This window comes from Tenrec ecaudatus, chromosome 6, assembly GCF_050624435.1.
Source record: "Tenrec ecaudatus isolate mTenEca1 chromosome 6, mTenEca1.hap1, whole genome shotgun sequence".
Lineage (NCBI taxonomy): Eukaryota > Metazoa > Chordata > Mammalia > Afrosoricida > Tenrecidae > Tenrec > Tenrec ecaudatus.
The window spans coordinates 143,822,808-143,849,167 of record NC_134535.1 but is presented as its reverse complement, the minus strand read 5'-3'; the positions used below and the strand labels follow the sequence as shown (position 1 = coordinate 143,849,167).

Sequence of the window (26,360 nt, the reverse complement as noted above, 5' to 3'; positions counted from 1 at the left end):
TGCCATTTTTGATTCCAAAAGGTTTTACATGAACACTCAATTTTTTGGATATGGGGACTGTGTGTGTGTGTGTGTGTGTATGTGTGTCTGTGTGTGTGTGTGTGAAAGAGAGAGAGAGAGAGAAACCTGTAATTCTAATTCTACCAAGTATTTACTTTGATTCACTAAATCTGTACAAACATGTTCACTACCATGCTGCTTATAACAGTGAAGAACTGAAAGCAACTTTAATGTCTACCAACTGGGGAGAAAAAAAAAACCCAAATCAAACTCACAGCCATTGAGTCTATGCCAACTCATAACGACCCTGTGGCACAGGGTAGAAGTTCCCTTTGAGTTTCCAAGACTGTAATGCTTACAGGAGTAGAAAGCCCCATTTTTCTCCCAAGGAGTGGCTGGTGGTTGTGAACTACCAACCTTTAAGATCACACCTCAATGTGTAACTGCTATGCCAACAGATAACACAATTTTGGTATATTGATATTACTTAATATTACTAAACTGGTATCACAGTGGTAGTGTTCATATGGGAAAAAATCTCTAAGACATACCATTAGGTTAAAAAACAAAAAAAGCAAGCAGGAAATGCTTCCAGGTAAACAGAGAAAACACAGTTCAAACAAACAGGGAATCTCTATGGGGTGGGAATGGGCAGAGGAAGAATTTGATCAATCCTGTTTGAACTCTAAATATTTATTTGAAGCTTTACAGAAAGAAAGCACATTTACTACTTAGTATGATTAAAACTTTTGTAAACACTCAGGTGAAAAACTAAGTCTCACAGTTAATTCATCTTCAGACTCATCTTAGTTATCCTCCAACTTAGCCTGGACTATCTCAATAAGTCTAAACATTACGTAACTCTTCTGGTTCTGGTGGGAGGTGGGTGAAGGGCAGATGATTTGAGACAAAGGAAAAAACACATGCTCTACTTCTGAAAACCAGCCAGTGGAAACCTCCTGGATCACACACTGCTGTCCGAGTCGCTGGCTTTGGCCACACCACCAAGAAGAACCATCGATCACTGGAGCAGAACCTCCCATGAGGGGAAGGAGAGGGCGGGAAACCCTCAGTGATCATGAGGGCGATGTGAGACTGCACAACATCTCATTCTGCTGTGATCAAGTCAACCTGAGTCAGACGGGACCTGACGGCAGTGTCGAGCGATGGCAGGCTTCAGGAGAGGCCGGGATATTTGTCTAAGGTTCACAGGAAGCTGCAGAAGAGTGTCACAGCCATTTCGATCTTGTTCCAGTTCCTGCTTTAGAGCCTAGCTGAGCTCCCACAACGAGGGGCTAATGGAGAAGCTTCCAGGCAGAGTATGAGGATGCAAAGGGCAGGGTTGCCCAGAGCGGATCCTCAAAGCATGGCTTTCAAGGCCCACCTGCCTCCCAGACTCTGTCACCTCTCCTGTGTCCCTTTAATCGGCAGCATGAAATGCTTGGCATTCTTTGCCCTCCCAAGCTTGGGGCCCACTCCTCCTCTGCCTGTCACTCTGCCCCACTTCTACCTTGATAAACTCTTCCTTGGGATGCGGGTAAAATCTTCTTTCAGGAAGCCCCCCAAACCCTGGTTTCCCAAGACCAAGTCACGTCCCACTCCGAGGGACCAGAGCACAGAGACCTTCGGACTGTATCATGCCACCATGGTCCGGCAGCTGGACTAGGGACTTGGCACAATGCTCTCAAGTACATGGAGTGGGCAGAGAGGGGAACTTGAAGTCATGAAGGCTGACCAGGGCACATGCTTCAAACTGCCCAGGGAGGATGGGCAGCTGCTCTGCCTTGAAAGCCTCTCCAGCATCCTATGTGCCGTAGACCAGCATCTCCCTTCTCTAACGCAGACTTGTTTCCTCTCATCCACCACCAGAGAAGCCTGCACTCATTGGTAGGCACACAGTCTCTTGACATGCTCCGAGGGGAGAATTATCCTTAAGACACACACACACACACACACACACTCACTCACTCACTCACTCACTCACTCACTCACTCACTCACTCACTCACTCACTCACTCACCACCCCACCCGCCCCCACCAGAGACGGGGTTCTGAGTAGGTAGATGGGCAGGTGGGGGAACCGACACTTTCCACAGAGGGCCTCCAGTCTACGCTTACGTGGACTACACTGGAGCAAGACTGGGGCCTGTACTTTAACCAGAGGCAAAAGCAACACCAGCTTCGCAGGCCGGGGCAGGTAGAAGCAGCACACGGCGAACAGTTCAAGAACAGCCCTCCCATCAAGTTTCCGACGACAGCAAATGAGGCTTGCTTAAGGCAGCAAATGTCAGTTCTGCAAAGCCAACCCGGTGGCCTTATCTGTACTGCACATTTACCAGAGGAACAATGAGAAACTGGGCACGAGCCAGAGCACATTGCCCTGAGACCAGTTCCCATCTCCCGCTATGTCTATCTCCATTGCTCTGCACTTCCAGCAACCATGGGCGGGGAGCCCGGCTCAGGGCGACCCTGCGTGTCACAGAAGAACCACGCATCCCAGGGGTTTCAATGGATATCATTTTTGGGAAGAATTTCTTCAGGCTTTTCATCCAAGCTGCCTTTGGATAGGTTCAAAAGGACAACTTTTAGTTAGTAGCAGTTCAATGCTTAACCATCTGCGCCACTCAAAAAATGCCCCCCTACTCCTGCTCTCTCTTTAACCCCAGGAAGCCTACACTCCTTATGAAACTATGGATCTTCTCTCTAGGACTCACAAGGGGACCATGACCCAGTGATTAGCCCTCTGTCTGGAGCAGGGCTCCCACGGTGGGAGGCAGGGCACTTAATTCCCACGTGAACAGCTCCATTTTCAGAACGGAATTCCTACAAATATAATAAATACACCATCACCTAAGCATGTCAGATTTAACAGGATTAAAAAATATCCTTCCAAATCATTGGTCCAGGTCATTGGTTTTCCACCTGGGCCGTGCAGAACTATGGGGGCTCCCTGGAAGGCGTTTCCCGGGGGCTACGCTCTGTCTAGTAGTCTCTAGCCTCTGCTCTGACAGCAGCTTGGCTTTCATCTGGTTTATTGATTTCTACAAAAGAGGAGGCTCAAATAAAAAATTCTGTGCCTCCACCCCCATCTCCCAAAAAAAGAGACAAGTTTGAAAGTACAAACCAGGATCATCTTTATCATCTGAGAAGAGGCAGCTAGGTCTCTGAGCACACTTACGGGCCCTCAGCACTCCGTCCCATGGAGGCTGCATTCTGAAAGGGCCTCAGTAAAAGAGGAGGTTCTGAGCACAGCTCTGTGGAGAGATCACGTTCAAAACTGAACCACGAAGACTTCCAAATGAGAAATGATGAACATGGGCCATAAAACCCTGCTCCTCCCATGGTGGGCACGGGCCAAGGGTGAAGAAAGGAGGCGAAAGGGAAGGTGGGCTGGTGCCAGAAATAAGAGCCTCACTCTGGACCAGCCTCTCGGTTTTGCCCCGAAGGTATTCATGGGTAGATTGGACTCGGCCATCCAGTGTTCAGATCATTGGGGACTTGGCAGAGTCGTTAACTCCTGGACCTAACATACTAGGTTGGCTCCCCTCTCCTGAACTCATGAAGCCCCTAAGATCACGCTGTACTTTAGCTCTGCCCGAGTGTCCCTGCCCTTATCTCCGGGGACGGCCGGCACAAAGCAGCATTCGCCAGGACATGGCCACAAGCAACACCTCTCCCTTTGGAGGCCCAGGTTGGTGGGGAATAGTAGGACATGGTGAGAGGGCAGGCCACAACATTCTCCACCACAGCCGGCCCCAGAACAGCCAGAGAGAGGTCACAGCTGAGCGGCTCATAGCGTGCTTTCCCGGGGATGCCTTTCCCTGGGTCACCCGCCTTCCTCACAACTACTGGTGTTCACGCAGAAGGAGCAGGTCTGACCGCATCAGTCACCTGAGCGGACATGAACAAGTCACACCCTGACCACTGAGAGCAGCCAAGTCTCACCCTGTGGGTCTAGAGTGCTTTGTCTTGCCTGCCTGGGGCTCTAAGAGATCCCGGGCCCACGGATCGAGGGCCGGGAAGTTCTAGGACATCCCAAGGAGGAAAGGTGGAACAACTGACAAGAACAGGTCCAAGGGCTACATGAAGAACTGTGTTTATTCAAAGAATTCTGTGGTCAGGAGAAGTTTGAGGACCACTAAACTGGCTCACTTTAATGGAACTTTGAAACTAAGTTGCCAGATTAGATATCAACAGTGTAGCAGAAGCAAAGCCCTGTCGGGAGAGGTGGCAGACACCACCATGCACCAGTGTGGCTAGTGTTATCTGTGAAACTGCATGACTTTTAAAGATGAGCGTGACATGGACAAGAGTCAGCGGATGAAAAATAAAATGAAAACCCAGAACAGAAGGTATCCAGGCTGTGGATCTCTCCTAGTTTCCATCATTGTCATCTCACTATTTCATCTTCGGAGGTGTTTTAAGACATGCTCTTATTGTGTCTTGCTCTTTTCTTTCATCCTCACACTGTTCAGGGAGAGATGGGTGGTCCCGTAGGTCCAAGAGTCAGCAGCAGAATGCGACACAGGCCAGGGTTCCCTTAGTTTCAGGAGTGTCTCCTGAATAATGAAAGGCTCCGATCAGACCTTCCCACCCACCCTGTGCCGCTGGGAGGGTCGCCCCCTGCATGGGCATCGTGGTTAGTTCCAGCACTGGACTGCCTAGTTGTGAGCTGCAGTCCCTGTGTGACCCTGCACCTCAGTCTCCTCACCTACAAAGTGTAAATCATAAGAGAAGCAGCATGTAGTTCTCGGAATATTCTACGTGTTCAATAAACCTTAACCATTGTTATCACCTGATAGAAAAAAAATGACCATAGGATGTCTAGAACAATTAATTCAAAAAATGCTGTTGAACGAATATTTGCATAAGGCTCGAGAAAGCCATTTTTCATTCAACTGACAAACATTTCATTAGAACTTTCTATGGACCGCATTTTGTAAATCTAATGCATTTAAATATTTAATAGTTGATCTATCCGTCCATTAAATGGACATCAGTGTGCCGAACAGTAGGAAGTCACAGGATACACACGTATTCGAGCGATTCCAACTCATGGCAGCTCAATGTGCCAAAGTAGGTCTGCCCCAGTGGGCTTTTAATGGCGGGTTTTCCAGAAGCAGAAGGTCAGCTCTTTTCTTCCAAGGTGCCTCTTGGGGGACTTGAACCTACAGTCTTTGGGTTACCAGCTGTTAACTCTCTGCACCATCAAGGGGTCACACATGCACCCATTTAACACTGGTAAGCTAAGCAGTAGGGTCTCTGTCCCCATGGTGAAGGGGAAGGTGGATGTAGGCATGTGACAATGGCTCAGACAATACTCCTGAATGCTCAGCTCACGGAAGCAGGCTGATGGGGACATTAGCCTCTCACCTGGAGGTCTCGGTTGTGGTTCTCGCACAGCAGCTGCAGGAAGCGGAGAATGGGCTGCATGATGGTGATGACAGCACTCATCTCCAGGTCGTCCTTGGTCTTGTCTGCGGTGGCCTGGGTGCCCTCTCCGGACTGGAAGTGGTCTTCAGGGTCAGCCTCCCTCCGGAAAGTGGTGAAGGCTTTCCGGGTGGCAGTGGAGGCCTCCAGGAGCTGGTCCCGGACCTCCTCCGTTATCTGTGTGGAGGGCTCTTTGGCTAGCAGACAAATATAAGACAGTGAGTGGTGGCTGCTCTCGGGACTGACACTCGCCACACAAAGGGGCAGCACAGAAAGAGGACTTCACTAGTCCTGTTTCACATATTCCCTAGTGAGTCCTGAGGCTGGCAAAACACACCAAGGAGTCACCATCGCCTCTCAGTCCTCAGACAAGATTAAAACCGGGTCCAAAGTGTGTGTGTGTGTGTGTGTGTGTGTGCATATAGATGCCTAGACATACACTTTAGATATGTTAATGGACTTTGAGCTTCTACTTAATGGTAAGCTCTAATCTAAGAACAATTAGTTCTTTTATTTTTCCTTTCCTTCTCATGTATCTGACTTATTAAAAATCAATTTATTGGGGGCTCATACAACTCTTATCACCATCCATCCATCCATCCATCCATTGTGCCAAGCACATTTGTACATTTATTGCCATCATCATTCTGAAAACATTTGCTTTCTACTTGAGCCCTTGGTACAACAATTAGTTCTGATGGCGTGGCCCTGCTCAATACTCGCCCTCATGAAGTTATCACCGAAGATAAGGGTGCAGCAGCAAAATGTGGTGAAGGAAACAGAAGTAACAGTATCTGGGGTCTTAAAGCTTTGTTTTAAAACAAGCAGCCACTTAAGTGAGGCATCAGCAAAGTGCACAAGGAAGGAGCACACCAGCTCATGTGATTCAATGACGGTGGATAATAAAATCCAAGATCAGATGGGGTGATTGCACTAGAGCTTATATCTGAGCACCCAGTTTGCAGAAGACTGTAGACGAGCGTGATAACCATGTACAGAGTCCCCACTTGGTTTAAAACTCAGTGACGAACTTTGTGAACAGTCTTACCCTCAGATAGTGCATTGGAAAGTGGTTTATGGCAATTATAGTTAGGTTAAAATAGAACATATTATCATTTGTTTTCCCCTTTGACCTATTATTAATTTGTTTTAGTTTCTTTTATCTTCTGCATGTTCGTAGGTGGAGGATTCTGTGTGTTTCATGTTGGTGTTGTTGGGCGGTGTGGGGTAAGTATGTCTGTATGTGAGATCCAGGATGGGTTAATCTAGAGAGACAGTAACTAGGTGAATATTTTCTTAGGTTATAGCAGGGGAGGCTGGGGAGTAGAGAGGAGCTAATAATAATGGAACAAAAATGAAGGGCAAGTCCTAAAATAGATTGTGGTGACGACTGCACAACTCTTTAATATGTTTAAACCATTGAATTGTCTGTATGTGAATTCTACATAAAAAACAGGGAACTCTTAAAAAATACAATAGGTTTAAAATATATTAAAACCCCAAAACTGGGTCAAGGCCCACCAGTTTTTCCCAATCATTAACATTTCACCACGGCTCATGCTACACTTGAGGGGAAAATGCACAATGCAGGGTCTGTCCACCTATTGGACAGATAGCTCTGGGCCTGGGCTCGTTCCTCTGTATAATTGGACAGTGCATTGGTAAGTCCTACCTAGAGAGGGCTCCTAAGAGGTCCAATCAAAGAGTAATCAAATAGCAATTATTGTTATTGCAACGACAATCAGGCACTTCAAGGTTCCCTGATGAAGCACTTCCTCACAACCAGCCCGTGACGTAATGTGCAAGCAGCAGCCTGACAGTCAGGTGTGTAGGCTGCAGCCAGGCTGCCTGGGTTAGAATTCTGCAGACACTATTGCTAGTGCATGTCCTTGACCACCTCTGCTTCCTCTTCTTTAAAATGGAAATGATCACTTTTATCTATTTTACATGCTCGACTTGAATTCTAACTGAGTTCATGCATGGAAAGAACTTTAGTGCCTGGTTCTCAGGAAGCACTTAGTAAATGTTAATTCTTCTTCTTTCCCCCTCTGTAGTCTTCGTTTTGTCCCAGAGGATGAGTGTGAGCCTACTAGCTGCTCTGCAGATAAAGATGTAGGAGGGAGTCCGCTCCCATAAAGACTGATAGCCTTGGACACACTACAGGGGGAGTGTCCCAACTTGGGCCTGCGGGTTGCTATGAGTTGGTATCAACTCCAAGACAATGTGTTTTTGTTTTTCATTAGGCCAGTAATTCTTAACTAGGATGATTTTACACCCATTTCTCCCTCATCCCTTCCCCAGGCATATTCAACCATACCTGGAGACATTTTAAAAATTTTCATGACTTGGTGGGGTGGAGTGGGGGGGAGGGGAGCGACAGGTAGAGAGTTGAGGGGACAGTGCTACTGGATTCTAGTGGTTGTTGTTAGGCAACATCAAGACAACTTTGATCCAAAGTGACCTCACATGACAGAGAACTTGGCCACAGCGTCTCCCAGGCTAAAATCTTGAAAGGAACAGACCACAGGTTCTTCCTACCAGGGAGATGGTGGGTGGCTGGGTTTGAACCCATAACCTTTTGGAAATTAGCTGAACACTTAAGCATTGTACCATCGGGGCTCCTGGTACACGGAGGTCAGAAATGTTGGGAAACATCCTACACTGTACATAGCAGCTCTCAGGACAAACAGTGACCCGGCGTCAATTGTGCTGGGCTTGAGAAACTCAGCTCTCAACATGAAATGCAAGGATTCAACCAGGGGATTAACTTGCCTCAGGCAGTCTGAGGCCAAAACTTTGTGGAGCTCTCTCACTGGTATCCAGTACATTCTGACTCAGGCCGACCCTATAGGACAGAGAAGAAGTGCCCCTTCTCTCTCCTGCGGGAGTGGCTGGTGATTCTGAGCTGCCGACCTAGCAGTTAGCTGCCCACTGCACCACAGGGCTTCCCTGTGCAGTTGGCCACTCAACGGTGCTGTTTCTCTTCCAGGGGAAAGAAGGATCAGAAGCTTTAGAGCTTTAACATGTGTGCAAACGAGAGAGAACGAGCTGAGAAACTAGCGGCATCTACTTTTCAAGGGAATATTTCCCCCCCTAACACCAAACCCACTGCCGTTGAGTGAATTCCAACTCACAATGACCCCATAGGACAGAGTTGAACTATTCCCTGTGATTTCTGAGCATATTTAAATCTTTTCAGGGGCACAGTCTCATCATCTCTTCCCCTGCCACCCGCCCCCGAGAAGCAGTGGGCTCTGTCAGCAGCCCAACATGTAACCCACGGTGTCACCAGGGCTCCTTCCTGCCCCGAGTCCTCTGAAAGCACGTGCCGATCACAGGACAAGCATGGTCCGTGTCCTGCCCACACAAGACTCAGTGTGACCAAACAAATGTTTAATAATTTACCCTCCATAGCAGTGCGAGTTCAGCTCATGTTGCTTCAAACCATACTGGGACCAGCCTGGTTTTCCTCTGAAAGCCCTGTCCCAGAATGCACTTTGGGGTCTAGAAGTAACGAACCAAGCCAGAAGCCCTCCTCAGACTGGCCATGCACAGACTGGCCATGCACAGACCGGCCATGCACAGACCGGCCATGCACAGCCCGGCCATGCACAGCCCGGCCATGCACAGACCGGCCATGCACAGACTGGCCATGCACAGACCGGCCATGCACAGCCTGGCCATGCACAGACTGGCCATGCACAGACTGGCCATGCACAGACCGGCCATGCACAGACCGGCCATGCACAGCCTGGCCATGCACAGACCGGCCATGCACAGACCGGCCATGCACAGCCTGGCCATGCACAGGCACCTGTTACCTTTTTTGCGGGAGGCGGCATCTCTGTCTGTCTCCTCATCCTTCTTTTTATTTCCCAAGTCACTAGTATTCACGGTCACCGTTGCCTTGATTTCTTGCTGGGCCACCTTCATTCGGTCGTAGAAAACTTTGAAGAACTTCTCCGACTTCTTATCTTCTGTCAGCCGGCAGAAAAAGGAGTGCTGCCGAGGAAAAGCCACCAATTTACAAAATGGGAAAATGTGCTACGGCCACCACCCCGTCCGTCCTGCCATCGAAAACCCCAAAACCTCATGGATACCAGCAGCCAAGAGACCCCAGGAATCCCTCCTGTTCAGATCAAGGCCAGGCACACTCAGTGGCTCAGTACCCTCCCTCTGAGCTCGAGGCGGAAGACTCTCCCCACTCAGAGCAGTTCTATAAGTTGCCATGGAATCTCACAGAGGCTGTGAAGGATGCTACAGGGTGGTGGACAGAGGTTAGCCAGCTGGGAGATAGCACACGCGCACATGGACAATGGAAATGAAGTATTACTGGAGATCACTTTGGGGCCAGTTGCTCATGTCAAGGACTATCTATGAGCCCCTCCTCCATCAGCGCCCTATGAAGGACATGGAGATGAGTCAGACACACTCCCTGTCCTCATCAAGCTTACTCTCCTGTTAAGATGTCGCCTCCATTGTTGTTTGTCGCTTTTGAGTCAGCTCTGACTCATGGAGGCCCATGTATGGCCGAACAAACCCTTTGCCCAGTCCTGAGACATTCTTCCCCATCATGGGGCCACTGCTGTGGGTCTAGTTTTCCAGTAGTGTCAGACAGCACGGTACCTTTAACATGTATAATTTTCACAAACTCACTGAGCCAATTTACTCCTTACTCCTCCTTATATGCTATTTCTGTTTCTGATCACATGGAAAATCCACGTATGGTAGGTAATAGTTTTATATGACTTGAAAGCCCAAGGCCACCACCGTTCTCATGACTGGGGCAACAGCACATCATGTTGAAAGCAAAAGGTCAGAATGTGCAGAGAACTATAGATCAGTAAGAAATGGCCCTAGGCCTTAACTTAAAAGAACAAGAGGCTGTTTATACTTTGCTGCTTTGGGAAATTTTAAATAGAAATGTAATTGTGATTAAATGTAACATTTGGGGGCTATTTTTACACATATGACAAGGAGATTAAAGAAACTGAACACAAGAATATGATTCACAGGGGGATGGGTGGATGAGGCCGAAGTTCACTTCTGGAAACATCTTGAGGCATGTGTGGTATGTGCATGGGCATGCCATGCCAGAATTGTTGTACTTAATTTCTGCAAAATTGTGGGCACATTATTTGCAAACATGATAGAATTATGTTGTGATGCACTGAACTTTCATTGGCTAAATTTTGGAATTAGATTGCCAAACTTTTCTTCCTACTATATGTCTCAAGCTGGAAGCTCTGCTGAAAAGCAGCCATCAGGGGTGACCCTGCTGCTATCGGACACACCATCGGCACAGCTTTCAGCATCACACCAGCACGTAAGGCCACCCACAGTATGACGACAACAGACGAGCAGGGGGCCACGTGGAAACGTAAGAGCAAACTGCAGAAAGAAAATGTGCCCCCGAGTTGTATACATTAAGAATGTTTGAAAAGACTAGTGTATATTTCCAAGTGTTCAAGAAGCTCTGCAGACAAGATTATATGACAGAACTTCAGGACTGACAAGGATGGCATTGAGCTGGGACGAGCCCAAAGGCATCATGGAAAAGGTGTGTCTCAATCATGCCTGGACAGGCAGGCGAGGTGGGTGGGATCCAAGCAGCTTGGAATGAACAGGCAACTTGCCTCTTGGATACACATTTGCTCTGGGCCCCATGGAAGCAATAGACTATGCAGTGTCGATATAAAAACGTTGTTGATCTAATATGGCATCTCAGCTCCATTGATGAGTATCCCCTTTGCAAGCATCACACCGTTGTGATTGATTTACACAGGACGGCAGTGCAGTCATCTCCAGAAGAGAACACAATCCAAGAACTGTATCTGCTTCACCCTATGTGAAGCCTGCCAGTTTCCTATCCAGTCCTTTATGGAAGGTAATCAGAGGCGTACAATCTGAAAAAGAAAGCTGCCTTTCAAAGTTCCCCAAGTCTCCACTTCTCCCCTACACGTGTCCCTGATGCCTGATTCAGCAGGTCTCAAGAGCACCATGTTCCCCTTTGCTGACAGACTTTCAGGGCCTCGCTCTCTCCTGCCCTCTTGTCTCCCATCTCCACGTGCGCCACCAAGAGGAGCTGAGGTTCAACAAGCGTCAAATGCAGGCAATGGTGACAGCTAAGCGCCCCGCAGGGAATGCGCCCTCGACGTCTTCCTGGAATAGCATCTCCATCAAGTCCAATGTGCATGGGTTCGAGAAGTGCCGTGTCTCCAGCAAATTAGAAGACGAAGATGACATTGGTGGGAAATGGAGAGTGCGTGGCCAGGCAGAGGGAGCCACCACAAGAACGCAGTGTAAAGCACGGCACGAGCAGCTGAAGGAAACATCAAGCATAAGGAAGGGTGACTGCAAAATCCCCTTTAAGATTCCTGGCCATGTGTGTGCAGAGAAAAAGTCAGGGAAAGGCCATAGAACCCCCCCCCCCCATGCCCCCCATCAGCTTGAAACTGTACAGCAGCCCGTGCGCCCTCTCCTGGGAACACAGACCAGCACCACACGCAGGAGATCCCACTAGTCCGTGATACCCATCTCTCCCGTGACTGGGAAAGGAACTACTTCTGTCCCACTTCTCAGCCTGGAGATGACTCCCTATGCCCATCCAAAGGCACCTATAAGGATGCGTGAACAGTGGTGTTTTCTGGAGAAGAGACTGCTCAGCACCAACAAGAGAGTCAAGGGTGGCCCAACTCTAGCGGTGTCCTCTGGGCAGAAAGCCTCTGCCAGAGAATGCTTTGGAGGAAGCTTCCAACAGAGGCCCTGCGCTCACAGACGTCAAGATTGCAGAGAAGACTCTAGGAATATTGAGTTGGGGTCACACATACCCCACTACTTACATATCTCCTTTTGTGGAAAAATGAGATGCTAACTTAACAAAATGAAGACATATTGGCCTAGTGCCAACAGGTGGCTTTCTACAGAGAAATTAGGTTAGTGTAGAAACAGAGGTTAAAATAAACTATGCGATTGTATTTACCTTCAAAAAAAAAAGAAGAATTTCAGGGACTCTGAACCTTCTTGTAGCCTAAGCTCAGATACCATATGGACACATCTGTCCTGCTTGTCCACACAGTGTTGGCTGTGCCCTATCCGCTCTAGCTTCTGGCCAGTTCTTACACACAACACTTAATACATCACATTTCTAGTTGGGCTCCTGGCTTGACGTTTCCATGTGATCCCAAGTGTCACCCACAAGTCACTACCTCAGGACTGTTAAGTCTCATCATTCCCTGAGCCACCGAGACCTCCAAGAAGACCACTTGGGGAACCCTGCAGGTCTTTACTCTCCGCTCACATCCCCAGTGGTGCTGTGAGGCGGGCACTAGACTCCATACTCCCAGCACCCCCCCCCCAAGGGAGACGGATGAGGCGATCTACTCCTATCATGATTTAGTCTCACTATGAATTGGAATAGACTCAGGGCAGCAGAAATTTTTTGTTTTTATTACCCTTTAAACCAAACCAAAGCCTGCTGCCATCAAGTCAGTTGTAACTCCCTGTGGATAGTAGCTCACGGAGACAGGCTCACCACAAACCTGCGCCCCATAAGCCTTTCTTGGCTGGATGGCACACATAGTTTGGGGTTGGCTACTTACATATGGCGGCTGTCTGAACCCACCCAGCGGTGCGGTAGAGGAAAGGCCTGGGAATTTTCAGCTGTAACTATTCCAGCAAAGACAGCTCTAAGGAGCAGCCCTACATTGTAATACGTGGGGTTGCCTTGACTCAGGTTGCCCTCAATGACAGTGGCTTTGCTGGTGATCTTTAGGGAAGCAGATCACCAGGCCTTTCTTTTCTAAAATCATTTTATTAGGGGCTCCTACAACTCTTATCACAATCCATCCATCCATCCATTGTGTCAAGCACATTTGTACATTGGTTGCCATCATCATTCTCAAAACATTTGCTTTCTACGTGAGCCCTTGGTATCAGCTCATTACCCCCCCTCCATCCCCGCTTCTCCCTCCCTCATGAGCCCTTGATAATTTATAAATTATTATTTTGTCATATCTTCCACTGCCAATGTCTCCTTTCACACACTTTTCTGTTGTCTGTCTTCCAGGGAGGAGGTTATATGTAGATCCTTGTAATCAGTTTCCCCTTTCCACACCACCCTCCCTCTACCCTCCCGGTATTGCCACTCTCACCACTGGTCCTGAAGGGATCATCTGTCCTGGATTCCCTGTGTTCTAGTTCCTATCTGTACCAGTGTACACCCTCTAGGTCTTGGGTCCTCAATCTGCATTCTCCCTCATTCACAATGATTTGATTTTGTTGTTCTTTGATGCCTGATACCTGATCCTTTCAACACCTTGTGATCACACAAGCTGGTGTGCTTCTTCCATGTGGGCTTTGTTGTTTCTAAGCTAGATGTCCACTTGTTTACCTTCAAGCCTTTAAGACCCCAGACATTATATCTTTGATAGCCAGGCACCATCAGCTCTTTTCACCACATTTGCTTATGCACCCATTTGTCTTCAACGATTGTGTCAGGAAGGTGAGCATCATGGAATGCCAATTTAATACAACAAAGTATTCTTGAATTGAGGGAGTACTTGAGTGGAGGTCCAATGTCCATCTACTACCTTAGTACTAAACCTATAAATATATACACATGGATCTATTTCCCCATCCTCATATATATAGTTACATATGTACATGTCTTTATTTAGGCCTGTATATCCCTTCCTTCCTTCTACTCATCCATCAGGTAGATGGTTGTGTCTGTTATAATCTGGGCATGAAATACAACGAGAGCAAAAAGAGGGTAGACTCTACCCTTACACAATTGGCAGTCTGGTGAGAAAAAAGGCCTAGTAATACAATGATTACCCTAAGGACTAAAGAGAAACTAAAACATCCCTTGACTTCTATGAAACTGACCCATGGGAGAGCTGTTAATCAAGACATTCAATAGCTATTTCCCACCCACCCTTGCTTTTCCTGCCTGTTCCTGTGGTTAGGTCCTCTTATCCTCCAAGCTCCCCACTCACACCCTTCTCCATAGCATGGCTGCCCCTGGCCCTCCTTCTAAAGCTGCTCCCGATCTGGTTTGTTGCTTACTCTCACATAATCATCTAGTTAATCACCCAATAGACGTCAGATGATCAGACCAGAGTCAGGAAGTGTCTTTGTCTTGCGAAACGAGAGAAGGGCATGGAAGGAAGATTACTTGCTTTTAGACAGCTTCTGAGGTGCCCTGCTGGTGCAGTGGGGCAAGCCTTGGATTGTTAATCACAAGGTGAGCAGTCCAAACCCACCAGCCAGTCTGAGGGAGAAAGATGAGGGTGTCTGCTCCTATAAAGATTCACTGTCTCAGAAACCCAGTGGAGCAGTCCGACTTGTCTGATAGGGTCTGTACCACATAAAGTGGACAGCAGTGGACTATATATGCTGCCAAGTGGCCAGAATTTTTACTTCCTTTTCAGCTGATTTCTAAAATTGTGTTGTAGTATTTACTGTCTGCTGATATATTGTTTGCCTTACACAGATGACAAGCTCCCTGTGGGCAGCTGGTTCAAAGCTGGCTCCAGAGCACCTAGCAGAGGCTATGCCCGTCGAAGGTGCTCCAGCCACCAGAAAAATAATCATCAATGCAAGAATGACTATAACCCAGTGCTATGGGACTCTGCTTACCTGGATCTCCTTATCAGATCAGGCAGACACAACAGAAATAAAGCACTGTCAGGAATTAGTTCTGGAAAATTCTTCAAGTGGGAAAAAGCAAGGTCCAGGAGCTCACTTTTTTGAGAGACAATGCAAACAAGACGAGATGCGTCAGCCAACCACCACCTAATTATGTAGAAGCCATTTGCTTCCAAGAAAAAGCCATACAAAGTCTCACCCCCAAGGGACCACGGGCAGACAGCTAAGTAAAGCTGTGGACCCACCACCCAGGGTGATTAACCATAGCTGCTACCCCAGGAGTCTCTTCATCACCCAGAGCAGGGGTCCTCAAACTTTTTAAACAGGGGGCCAGTTCACTGTCCCTCAGACCCGTTGGAAGGCTGGACTATATATATTTTAAAAACCCTATCAACAAATTCCTATGCACACTGCACATATCTTATTTTTAAGTAAAAAAAACAAACAGGGCAAAAACACCCGGCGGGCCGGATAAATGTCCTCGGTGGGCCGCATGTGGCCAGTGGGCCGTACGTAGTTTGAGGATGCCTGACCTAGAGACTCTGAGAGAAGCATTCAGGGACAGTCTGGTCATTCAAGAAAACACAAGCACTTTCAATAAGTAAGCAATTAAAGCCTGTCCTCTTTGCTCTATGACTGTGTTAGCATCTAGTTGGTTAACCCAATGGGGTCAGCCGACAGGGTCAGAGTAAGAGAGCCTCTTGTAAGGTGAGAGTTGGGGCAAGGCACAGAGAAACAGCTGCTTCTACATGTGTTTCTGGGGTCTCCGGGTTGTACAAACTGTCAGCGTTCTCAGCTGCTAACCAAAAGGCAACATGTTTGAGGCACCCAGGCAGACATGGCAGAAAGGCCTGGGGATCTACTTCTCAAAACTCAGCCACTTGAACCCTACGCAGGACGGTTCCCCTGACACTCAGGGGTCAGCATGAGTTGGGATCCCCGAGTGGCAATGGCTTACTTATTTCTGTAATGGCCAGTGGAAGGACTGCATTATTCACCCCGAGGGAGCAGTGGTTCAGTGCTGGCTGCTGTGAACCGAACAGACCTGATGGCTGCAGGCATCTATGTCAGATGGTTTCTCCAGGGAAACGTGGCAGCTTTCAAACAGCACGTGTGCAACAAGCAGTCAAATGGCGACATGAGAAGCCACAGGCAGGGAGCACTGCAGGCGGCACAGGAGGGGAAGCAGATGTGGAGATGGTCCAGGGGCACCCAGGCGTGCCTTTGAGGTACCCGGCCAACAAGCTGCATAGTGGCTGTGGTGAAATGAGTGGCTTGATGTGGCCGTGTGTCTTGGTGCTTTGAAAAAAATAGCTTGAAAATATTTTTCAACCTGAGCCCTGAGGAGTTACCTTTGGATTTATTACCTTTTTCCAGGTTGATTGACTTTTGGAAGCAAGTTGTAAAACATCTTGATATATGGTCTGGGCCTGGGCTGCAACCTGTCTGGTGACTGGTAAACACTGTAGGAATTGATCCATACACTATGCAAGTAAGATGATCTGGAGCCCAGCAATGCTTTTATTCATATGAAGCACCCGTGAACCCACCAAGAAGGGACTAGTCCATTTGTGGTCCTGGTGGGCATGCCATGCCTTGAAGTTGACAAGGAGTTTATGTACAGATGCCGCTAACCCCACAGAAGTTTTTCAGAGAGAAACAAAATGAAAGGAAAGATGGCAAAAGTAACCTCCTAAAACAGCAGAAACACAGGTCAAAGGAGAAGGTGACAAGCCTACAAGGGCCTCCAGAAAAGGCTCAGCAACAGAATGGTAGTGAAAGAGATGGGAGGGCCAACAGAAGACTGTCCTCAGGAGGCCTGCAGGGTCGAGAGCAGACAGGGGAGCTATCGACCCTCGGGGAGGGAAAGGAGACTTTGCTTACACGCTTACCCATCCTGAGTTATGCTGCTCTGTAGGGTCTGTGCGTCGTGCGCGGTCAGTGCCACAGATTTTTGAAGCCCGAAGAGAAGCGTGCCATGGAAGGGACACCTGAGATCAGAACTAGTTAAAAGGCTGAAAGGGGAGGGTATGCCTGACCTCTACCTTGGGGAACTCTGTGTTAGGCTAATCCTGGTCATTATCGTCCTTCCTGAAGTTAGACAGGTTTTTAGACAGTTATTATTACCACCACCCCCCCGTCCAGATTTCAATTCTGCAGAGGCCAAGCCAGTTATACCTCTTGGTATCAAAATGGGAAATATCACTCAAACTTCAAGGGAAGGCAAGTGTCTTTTATCAAAGGGATAGAGAGCAGTGCAGGCTTTCCAGCCAGGCTGCCTGCCTGCCTCACCACTCTGTGACTGAGGACAACCAGCCTCACTGGGCCCACGTGGACGGCCTCCCGAAGCATGCCCAGTGTTTAGCACAGGGCCTGGTCATTGTGTGAGCTTCTGTTTCCGTTACCACCCTGCATTGTGGTTGTCACCGAGTGTGACACACTTGGACTTAGCATGACCTGCATAACAGAGCTTTCTGGCCTGGCATCTTTACATCAGCTGACTGCTAGTGCTTTTCCTCAACGGCTGCTGGGTGGGTTCCAACTATCCACAAACATTTAACGGCATCTCCCACCAGCACCCCTTACCCTTTCATTCGCAGAGCATTACAGAGTTTTAGACATTAAGTATGAGAACCTCACTGGGAGCCGCTAAGGCAGTCTAGCAGAAGGGAGAAGTTGGCTTTCAGAATCAGGGAAAGCTGGCTTTTAGTGCCACCACTTACTAATGTGGCCTTAGAAAGGCGACAATCTCTCTGGAGGCCGAAGTTCCTCATTTGTAAAATGGGATGATAAGACTACATGGGCGGTGTGATGGTCTAAATATGTCCCACTTAAGACTGGTTGAGGAGTCCTGATGGGGTCGTGGGTTACGCGCTGGGTTATTCATCACAAGGTCAGCAGTTGGACACCATCAGCTGCTCTGTGGACGAAAGGTGAGGCACTACACTTGCTAAGATTTGCAGTCTCAGAATCCCACAGGGGAAACTCCACTCTGTCCTACAGAGCGGCAATGCATCAGAATTGACCCAGGGGCAGCGAGCGAGTGAAGACAGGTGCATAGAGAATCTTTGAAGCTAAGTTTACACAGGGTAAGACTGGAGCAAGGCAGGACCTAATCTCCACTGAGTAACAACCAAGACCCCCTGCCATCAAGCCTCTTTTGACTCCTTCTGGCTCTAGAGGTGGTGTCCGAGGCTGGACGTCGTTACGAGAGCGGACAACATCATCTCTCTTCCTTGGCACTGCTGCAGGGTTTGAACTACAGACTCTGCAGTTGGTAGTCCAATGCTTACTGCCAGCGTCATCATCTGTGGTCTCCTTAACAAAGAGACAGGACAACAAAACAAAACGATGGCAGGTGGCCATGTGGAGACAAGACTTTGCTTCAGTTGCAAGCCAAGGACTACCGGGGGTGGAATCTCCCCCAAGAGCATGGATCAACCCCCACCTCTGCACCTCCTCACCCCCCAACACTCTCAATTTGGACTTCTTGCCTCTAGAACTAGAAATGTCTGTTCTTAGAAGCCACTGGCATGTGGGTCAGTCCTTTGTTTCAGCAATCCTGGGGAATGAAGGCAGGTGGTTAGGCATGATCCTAGTGAATAAACCGTGAGCACAGTTGACTAAGTGCCCAGAGCTTAGGGTAATGCCTTCTGATGCATGACCTCACACAAAAACCCTACCAAGGGATTTACGATGATGATTCCTTTTTCTAAGGCTCAAAGTGACAAGAGCGGCAAAACTTATTGCTGCGAAGTCCATTTCAGCTCCTGGTCACTCGCGTTACAGAGTGGACCTGCCCAAGTCCACAGGGCTGTGAGCCCTAGAAGCCGCCTGCCAGGCCTTCCTTCTGAGGTACTGGGGGGGGGGGGCGGATAGCAGTCTCTTGCTTAGTCATGGAGCACAACGCTGTTTGTGCAACCTAGCAGCTATAAAAGATAATAATATGTATGAAGAATTTCAAGAGCCTCCAAGCTGTGAAAACTGTCTCCTCAGGATGCCTATGTGAGCAGTGGGGGTGAAACAGAGGCAGGGCCAGGGCTTGTGCTTCAGGTCTCCTGAATGAATCAAATACAGATGCTCTGGAAGGAAGAGAAACAGGGGTGTCTGGGGAGAGAGATGAGAAAGATGGGGACTTCATTGGGGACAGAGCCATGACAGGGTTCTCCAGAAGGGGCTTAAGGTAGCAGGTAGTCGGGGAGGATGGAGGCTGCCAAGGGGGAAAACCAGGCCCTGCTGCCTGGGACGTTATCTGAGACTTGACCTCATTCTGCAATCACATGTTCAGAGGGCTTGGAAGTGGGAGAGGGAGCGCCCCCACTAGGCCTGTTTGCCTAGATTTGGGCGGGACTTGAGAGCAGAGCAGGTAGACACAGGCCTGAAGCCCTCACACCCTGAGGCAGGGCCTCTCCCACAGGGCTACGTGCCTTCTTCACTCCCTGAATGTCGGGCAAGTCACCCCTACTCCCGCCCCCCCATACACCAAGTGCTATAATTTTCCAAAACATTCACTCCACCTTACTTGGCAGGACTAAGGTGACTGTTGCAAATAAATATGCCCCAGAACAAACAGAATTATTCCATGGCCAGAGAAACCCCAAAAGTGGTTGCCTCTCCCGGGGTGGGTGGCACTGACACTTCACCAAATCCCAAGTCCACTGCACTGAGTCAATTCAGATTTAAAGCAATACTATGGGACAGAACAGAATTGCCTGAGAGGAGTACAAAGCCTCACCTCTCTCCTAAAGCACAGCTGATGGGCTCAAACAACCGACTTTACAGTTAGCAGCCCAGGGAATAACCATTACACCCCGGGGTGGAGAACGCAAGGAGAGCCTCATTTAGAGCCTCCAGCCCTGCCGACAGCCCGATTTCACTCAGCCAGGCCCGGCAGAACGTCTACTCTAATAACCTCACGTGGATTTTAGTCATAAAGTTTATATAAATGTGTTACTGCAGCCATAGAAAAGCACTCGCAGGTATAAACTGTTGCCAAAGCAAATAAAAATCATATACTTAGAAATCAATGTGAGAGAGAGAAACATACCCCCCAAAACAAGGTTACGGGGCAAAGTTGTGTTTGGAAACTGTGGCAAGATGCCCCCTCCTCCCCGCAGGAAGCAGCATGGGTGCCCCCTCTTTGCCCGTTCTCTTTCCATCTGCCCATCACATGGGATTCCAACGTCCTTTCAATCTCCTAGGAGATTGCCAGGCGAGACCGTAGTTCATAAACCCGTCAGGCTTCAGAGCAGAGTGCGGGGTGACAGAGGTCAAGTGACTGGTGGCAGAGCCAGGACAACCTCACCGCCCTTCACTCAGCACTCTCTGTCACACTGTACTTCAACGAATGCAAAGACTAGTCCAGGATGAGAAGTCTCAGGGACAAAGGACATGGAGGAGGCTGCTTTGAGGGCAGATGCACAGCATCCACCTAGACTGCAGGGGAGGAAGTGACTGCTGGCTGGGGCCATCTGCACAGGGTTCTGGGGGCAGTGGGGGGCCGGCCGGCAGAGCTGGGCCTGACTTCCAGAAGCCAAGCTTAGAGAGAGATAAAGAGTAAAGTCAGAGAAAGAGTGAGTGTGTATGTGTGTAAGCACTCCATTCCAGCTGTTTCCAAACACCGTCTCCAGGAGGGAAGCCTCCTTCCTCCCTGCTTGCACACTTCATCCTTGAGACTGGCTCAGCATTTCAGAGGGAGATAGGCACAGCTGCTCTGTCTGAAAAGGGCTGCAAGCAGGACAGGGGCACCCTTCTTGCTATCGAAGGCCGTCCTTGGGCCCCACAGAACACCCTTTGAAAACCACAGGCTAGTTCACCCTTGACATTTCAGAGGTGAAGAAACTGAGCCCTGGGAGGGAGAAGGGCCTTGCCAAGGTCACCGGGTCTTCTCCCCCTGATGAGTCAATCCAGGTCTTTGTCCCTTTGGACAGTACAAGGTCGCAAGTTGAAAGAACAGGCCGACTTCACATCATGGCCACAAGAGAGGATCCGGTCTCTATGGTGATCGCCAAGCGGGCACAGTTTTCCTTCCTGGGCAGCCTGAGCCTGGTTCAGACAGGCCTTAGGTTACCCACAATAATAACACGACCCTTTCAACCAGCCTCACAAATAACCACGTTCGGTTTTTCTGGGAGGCCCTGGGTTGTGCAAATGGTCCAGCACTGTATTCTAAGCTAGGAAGTTGGTGCCTCCACCACCCAGAGGCGTCTTAGAAGAGGGGCCTGGTAGCATGCTTCTGGAAGGTCCCAGCCTGGAAAGCCCAATGGAGCAGCCCACTCTGCACACCTTGGCTCCATGCAGGGCTGTAACCACTCAGCAGCAAAGACAATGATGGCATTCTTTCCCTAGCTTGCCAGTCACCCCCCTCCCCCAACACACACAGCCACACACACACAGAGAGAGAGAGAGAGAGAGAGAGAGAGAGAGAGAGAGAGAGAGAGAGAGAGAGAGAGAGAGAGAGAGGGAGAGAGAGAGAGAGAGAGAGAGAGAACGAACCAGATTAGGGTTCCTGACATGCCTTCTTGGCTTCAGAGACCAGGGGTGTCCCCATGGGTAGGGACTTGCTGTAAACTGCATGAAGGGAAGTGAGTAAGGTGAATATTCTTTAAATGCAAGAGGCCATAGCCCCAACTATGCTGTGCAGGCAAGGTCCTGGGGTAAAGAATGATGGGTGGAAACACAAACCTTTCTCATGCATAAGAACCACCCAGCACAGCCAAGCGAATGGGCAGCTTCCTTGTCAAGAAGCCATTCTGCCCAGAGTTCAGGTACTCAGGAGAAAAACAGGCTTGGGACTCTAAGCACCCCCTCAACACAGAGCCGCCTGCCCACAGGAATGTCTCTCTGAGGGCTTCTCAGCCACAGGCAGGGGCAGCAGGAAGCAGAGCTGCATATGACCTAGTGCTGAGCCTGGGGGACACAGGGATGACCAGGACTGAGCTGCTGAACTTGTACTCTTTTCAAAATGCAAGTGTGACCACCCTGTGGTTGCTCCATCTTTTAGAAGCACACACCCCTCCACCTCCCGCCCCCCTCCCCCCCCCCCCCCCCCCAGCCCTCACCGGACCTTGCAAGGTCCCAGAGAATGAGATTTTCCATTCTGGGTGTGGGGCTCACAAGACCAGACCCTGGCCGGTACTGACACTCCACTTGACATCTATTTCTCTGATGCCAGAGGAACAACGTTCTCAGGCTAAGGCTACGCAAAATTTAGAAAATGTGCCTGCTGACCAGTGAACCAACGTCCATGTCTGCAGAGGCTGAGGAAGGAAGGCTCTTCTCTGGAGTCTTCCTATTTTTCTCTTTTCACTGCAGCCTCTGACACCCCAGAACCTTGTCCCAGGTTCATCCCAACTGGCTCGATCCATTCCTGGACAGTTTGTGGGCAACGGAGTGTAGTCAGTGGTTATCCAAGTGCAAGATTTGCCTCGGCTCTCTTCCTATACCTGCGATTGATGGACACATCGCCAACCCCCCATCAAATGCTCTGCCACTGAGTGGACTCTGACTCGCATCAGCACTAAAGAGCAGAGTAGACCCGTTCCATGGGCTTTCCGAGGCTGTCAATCGCTACAGAAGCAAACCGCCTCATCTTTCTCCCTCGGACCACTCATAGGACTCTGATCACTGCTCCACGAGGGTTCCCGGGCTCCAACTCTTTAAATTGCACCCTAACAGGACTTCAAAACATGTGTGGGAAAATTCCATGATCTTTTAACTCGATGTTCCCTTGAACCTTTTGAGGCCCTCCCCCCCCCACCTCTCTCTCTCTTTAAAGTAAACCCAAGTTAGCAGGGACTAGATGTCGACTCAGTGAGCCCCTGTGTGACAGAGCAGAACTGGGCTCTGTGGTTCCCAACGGCTGGTTTCTCAGAAGCAGATCACTAGGTCGTTCTTCTAAGGGGGCCTCTGGGGAGACTCAAGTCTCCAGCCTTCAAATGGTTAAGCCGGGTGTGTTAACTGGTCACACCACCCCTGACATCCCCTTGTTGATTCCAACTCCCGGCCATCCCATATGTCATAAGTTAGAATTGTGTCCTATATGAGTTTCCTAGGCATCATCCTTCTATGGAAGCTGATAGCCAGAACTGTCTTCTGTGATACTGCTGGACAGGTTTAAGTTCAGTAGGTTAGCAGTCGCGAACACCAGCACTTGCACCACCTAGATTATAATGGCGAACGGTGATTGAACATTTCCTACTTGCCAGGTCATCCAAACCTCAATCAGTCCTACGAGATAGGTACTACTACTGCCCTCAATGTACAGATGAGTGGGCGGAGGCTCACAGACGTGAGTTAACGTGTAAAGTCGCATGGCCAGAAAGCTGTCGGTGCCAGGACTCAGGCCCCATTTGTCTGCTGCCGCAACCCATGCTCTGAAGCACTCTGTTCTGCTCAAAACCTCCCCTTGGAGCCAGTCTGTCCTACTCGCAATGCCTTCTGACATTTTATAGTCCACTCCACTCCCCAAGTCCCTCAGCTCTGCCGACACTACTTACATAGGAAAGGAGCCTTGGTGCTCGGCGGCTAATGGAAAGGCTGCTCTGTGGGAGAAAGATGTGCGGTCTGCTTCTGTAAAGATGTACAGGCTTGGGAATCCAATGGGGTAGCTTTGCTTAGTCCCATTGAGTTGCTGTGAGGTACGAATTGACTCAGTGACAATGGATTTGGTTTGGGTTATTCTCACAGTACATAAATAGCTGTGTTACACCTGTGAATGCCTCCATTTTCCTACACCACAATATAGACTCCAACCCCCACCCCCACATGCTAGGGCAGCAGGTCTCAACCTGTGGGTCACGACCCCTTTGGGGATCGAATGAGCCTTTCACAGGGGTCGCTTGATTCATAACAGTAACAAAATTACAGTTATAAAGTAACAACAAAAATAATTTTATGGTTGGGGGGGGGGGTCACCACAACATGAGGAACTGTATGAAAGTGTTGGGACATTAGGAAGGTTGAGACCCACTGTGGGAGGGGATACACGTGGTGGATAAAACCATTGCTACGCAGTGAATCTACAGGTCCAGCATCCTTTTCTTAGAAACCAATGATAACAATCAAAAGATGAAGAGTCATGGACTAGGTAAGACAACACATTTACATATGTATTTTTATATGGTATATATGCACTTAGTAATATATATTTTTATATGGTGTACTGGACAGGGTTCTCTAGAGAGACAAACCAGATTGCTAGTAATTATATATAAATATATTTATAAAGATAGATATATAATTCAAGAAATAAACCGTTAAATAATATGCAGGTAGATAATACAATAAATTAACAGTTAAATTATAAAGCAGTGAGACACTAGCAGTCCTTCAAGTTTTGAGAGCTGCCAGTTGCCAGTCCCCTTCTGTAGAGAGCGCTGGGCTATATATCTACCCAGGCAGCAAACAGCAAGGCAGGTCACCAACTGTCATCAACTGTCAGTCCCCAGCTCCAGAGATGAGCATTCCAATCGTGTGGGCTTAAAGGGACCTCAACTTACAGTGACACAGTCCACAGGCTAGACATCCCACAGGTAGTGTACCCCTTTAAACTGAGGCACAGAACAAGCAAGGTGAGGCTCACCGAGCCATTTATCCCTCTGCCCTTCAGTTAATCCTACTTGTGTTTATCGGCCAGGCTGGCACAATAAACTATAGCATATGGCTTCTATATGTTATATATATAATACACATACACGCATATATAAACACATTTATATATGTATGATAGGCCCAGTGAGAAGACAGAACTGGAAACCAGGAAACCTAAGTTTTAGCCTTGGCTACTTATTAGCCAGTCATGTGTTCTATTTGCTTAATCTCACTTGTACCCTGCTTCATCTTTCTTTTGCAGTAACTGGTGGGTTCGGACCCCTGACCTTTTGGCTAACTGTTCTATGCTTAACCCACCGTGCCACCAGGGCTCCTTTGATGCATGCAAGGGCTTAATAATTAGTAAAATGGATATTAAGATTAGAACCTTCTGGAATTCATTACTGCTTACTCTGTGGTACAGTGAATTATTTAACGGCTTTTCGAGTCATGAAGAAGCCCTTGTGGTGCCTTGGTTACAGGCTGGGCTGCGATCTGCACGGTCGGCAGTTTGAAACCACCAGCTTGTCCACGGCAGAGTTACAGTCTCGGAAACCCTCACGGAGGTCGCTATGAATCAGGACTGACTCAAGGGCAGCGAGTTTGGTTTGGTTTTTCTAGTCACAGTTTTTGTAACTCTCACTAATAACTTGGTGGGACTATGCAAATAAGGTGCTTCTGACTCACCAAAGAAATTGGATAATGTACTAATAATGTAAATAAGGTTTGCAGCACCATTGTGGGGGTGGGACCATGCAAATAAGGTGTATGTTATATTAATGTGGGAATAGGTTAATTTAGCCTTTCCCAAGGAGTCATTCTAGAAGTGGAAATGGGTACATGACTATCACCAAGAAAAAGACAGGAGTGGAGCACATTGTTTAGACATAGGGTCCCTGTCCCTCTTGGCCCTAGAAAACAGAGGCTTACCACCAGAGATACAGAGCAGCAGTGGCAAAGAAAAGGTGGAAGCAGACTAGCAGGATCTGGTGCAGTGGGCTTACTGACTCATGGAGCCAGAGAGCTGGACAAATTTGGCTCAAGGCTTACTGGGAGAGTTGGATGCCTCTAGGCACTTACTGGCAGAGCTAAAACTATTTTTCTGAGTAGGGCAGAAGCTAGGACAGCCCCAAAGGCCCAAGATACACAAAAACACTACAGGGGTAAATACCAGAGAGAGGCCTGCCTGTAAGCACAGCTGAGTAGATGATGGCTATCTTTTATTAAAAGATAATTTAATATGATAATAGTTATTTATAAATTATCAAGGGTTCAGGGGGAGGGAGGGGAAAATGAGGAGCAGATACCAAGGGCTCAAGTAGAAAGCGGGTGTTTTGAGAATGATGATGGCAATATATGTACGAATGTGCTGACACAAATGATGCATGTACGGACTGTAAAAACTGTTGTATGAGCCCCTAATAAAATGATTTTTTAAAAAGATCATTTTATTAGGGGCTCTTACAATCCATACAAGCATATTTGTATGTATGTTGCCATCATTATTTTCTAAATATTTACTTTCTATATGAGCCCTTGGTATCAAGCTCCTCTTTTTTTCCCTCCCTCCCCTCCCACCCTCATGACCTCTTGATAAATTAGAAATTATTATTATTTAAGATGTCTTGATTAAAAGCTCTCTCCTTAGTTTTTTCTGATCCAGAATTGCAACTTTTCACTTCTCTAGT

General features: G+C 48.4%; 1 protein-coding gene across 1 annotated transcript in view; it reads right to left on the bottom strand.

Moving 5' to 3' along the window:
- ITPR1 (inositol 1,4,5-trisphosphate receptor type 1) overlaps positions 1-26,360 on the bottom strand; it is a 411,705-nt gene that overhangs the window by 82,620 nt on the left and 302,725 nt on the right. Inside the window, exons 42-43 of the mRNA XM_075552323.1 lie at positions 9,252-9,432; positions 5,374-5,627 (exon numbers count right to left, since the gene is read on the bottom strand). Of these exons, the coding sequence (XP_075408438.1) occupies positions 5,374-5,627; positions 9,252-9,432 (435 nt within the window). The remainder of the gene's footprint in view (positions 1-5,373; positions 5,628-9,251; positions 9,433-26,360) is intronic.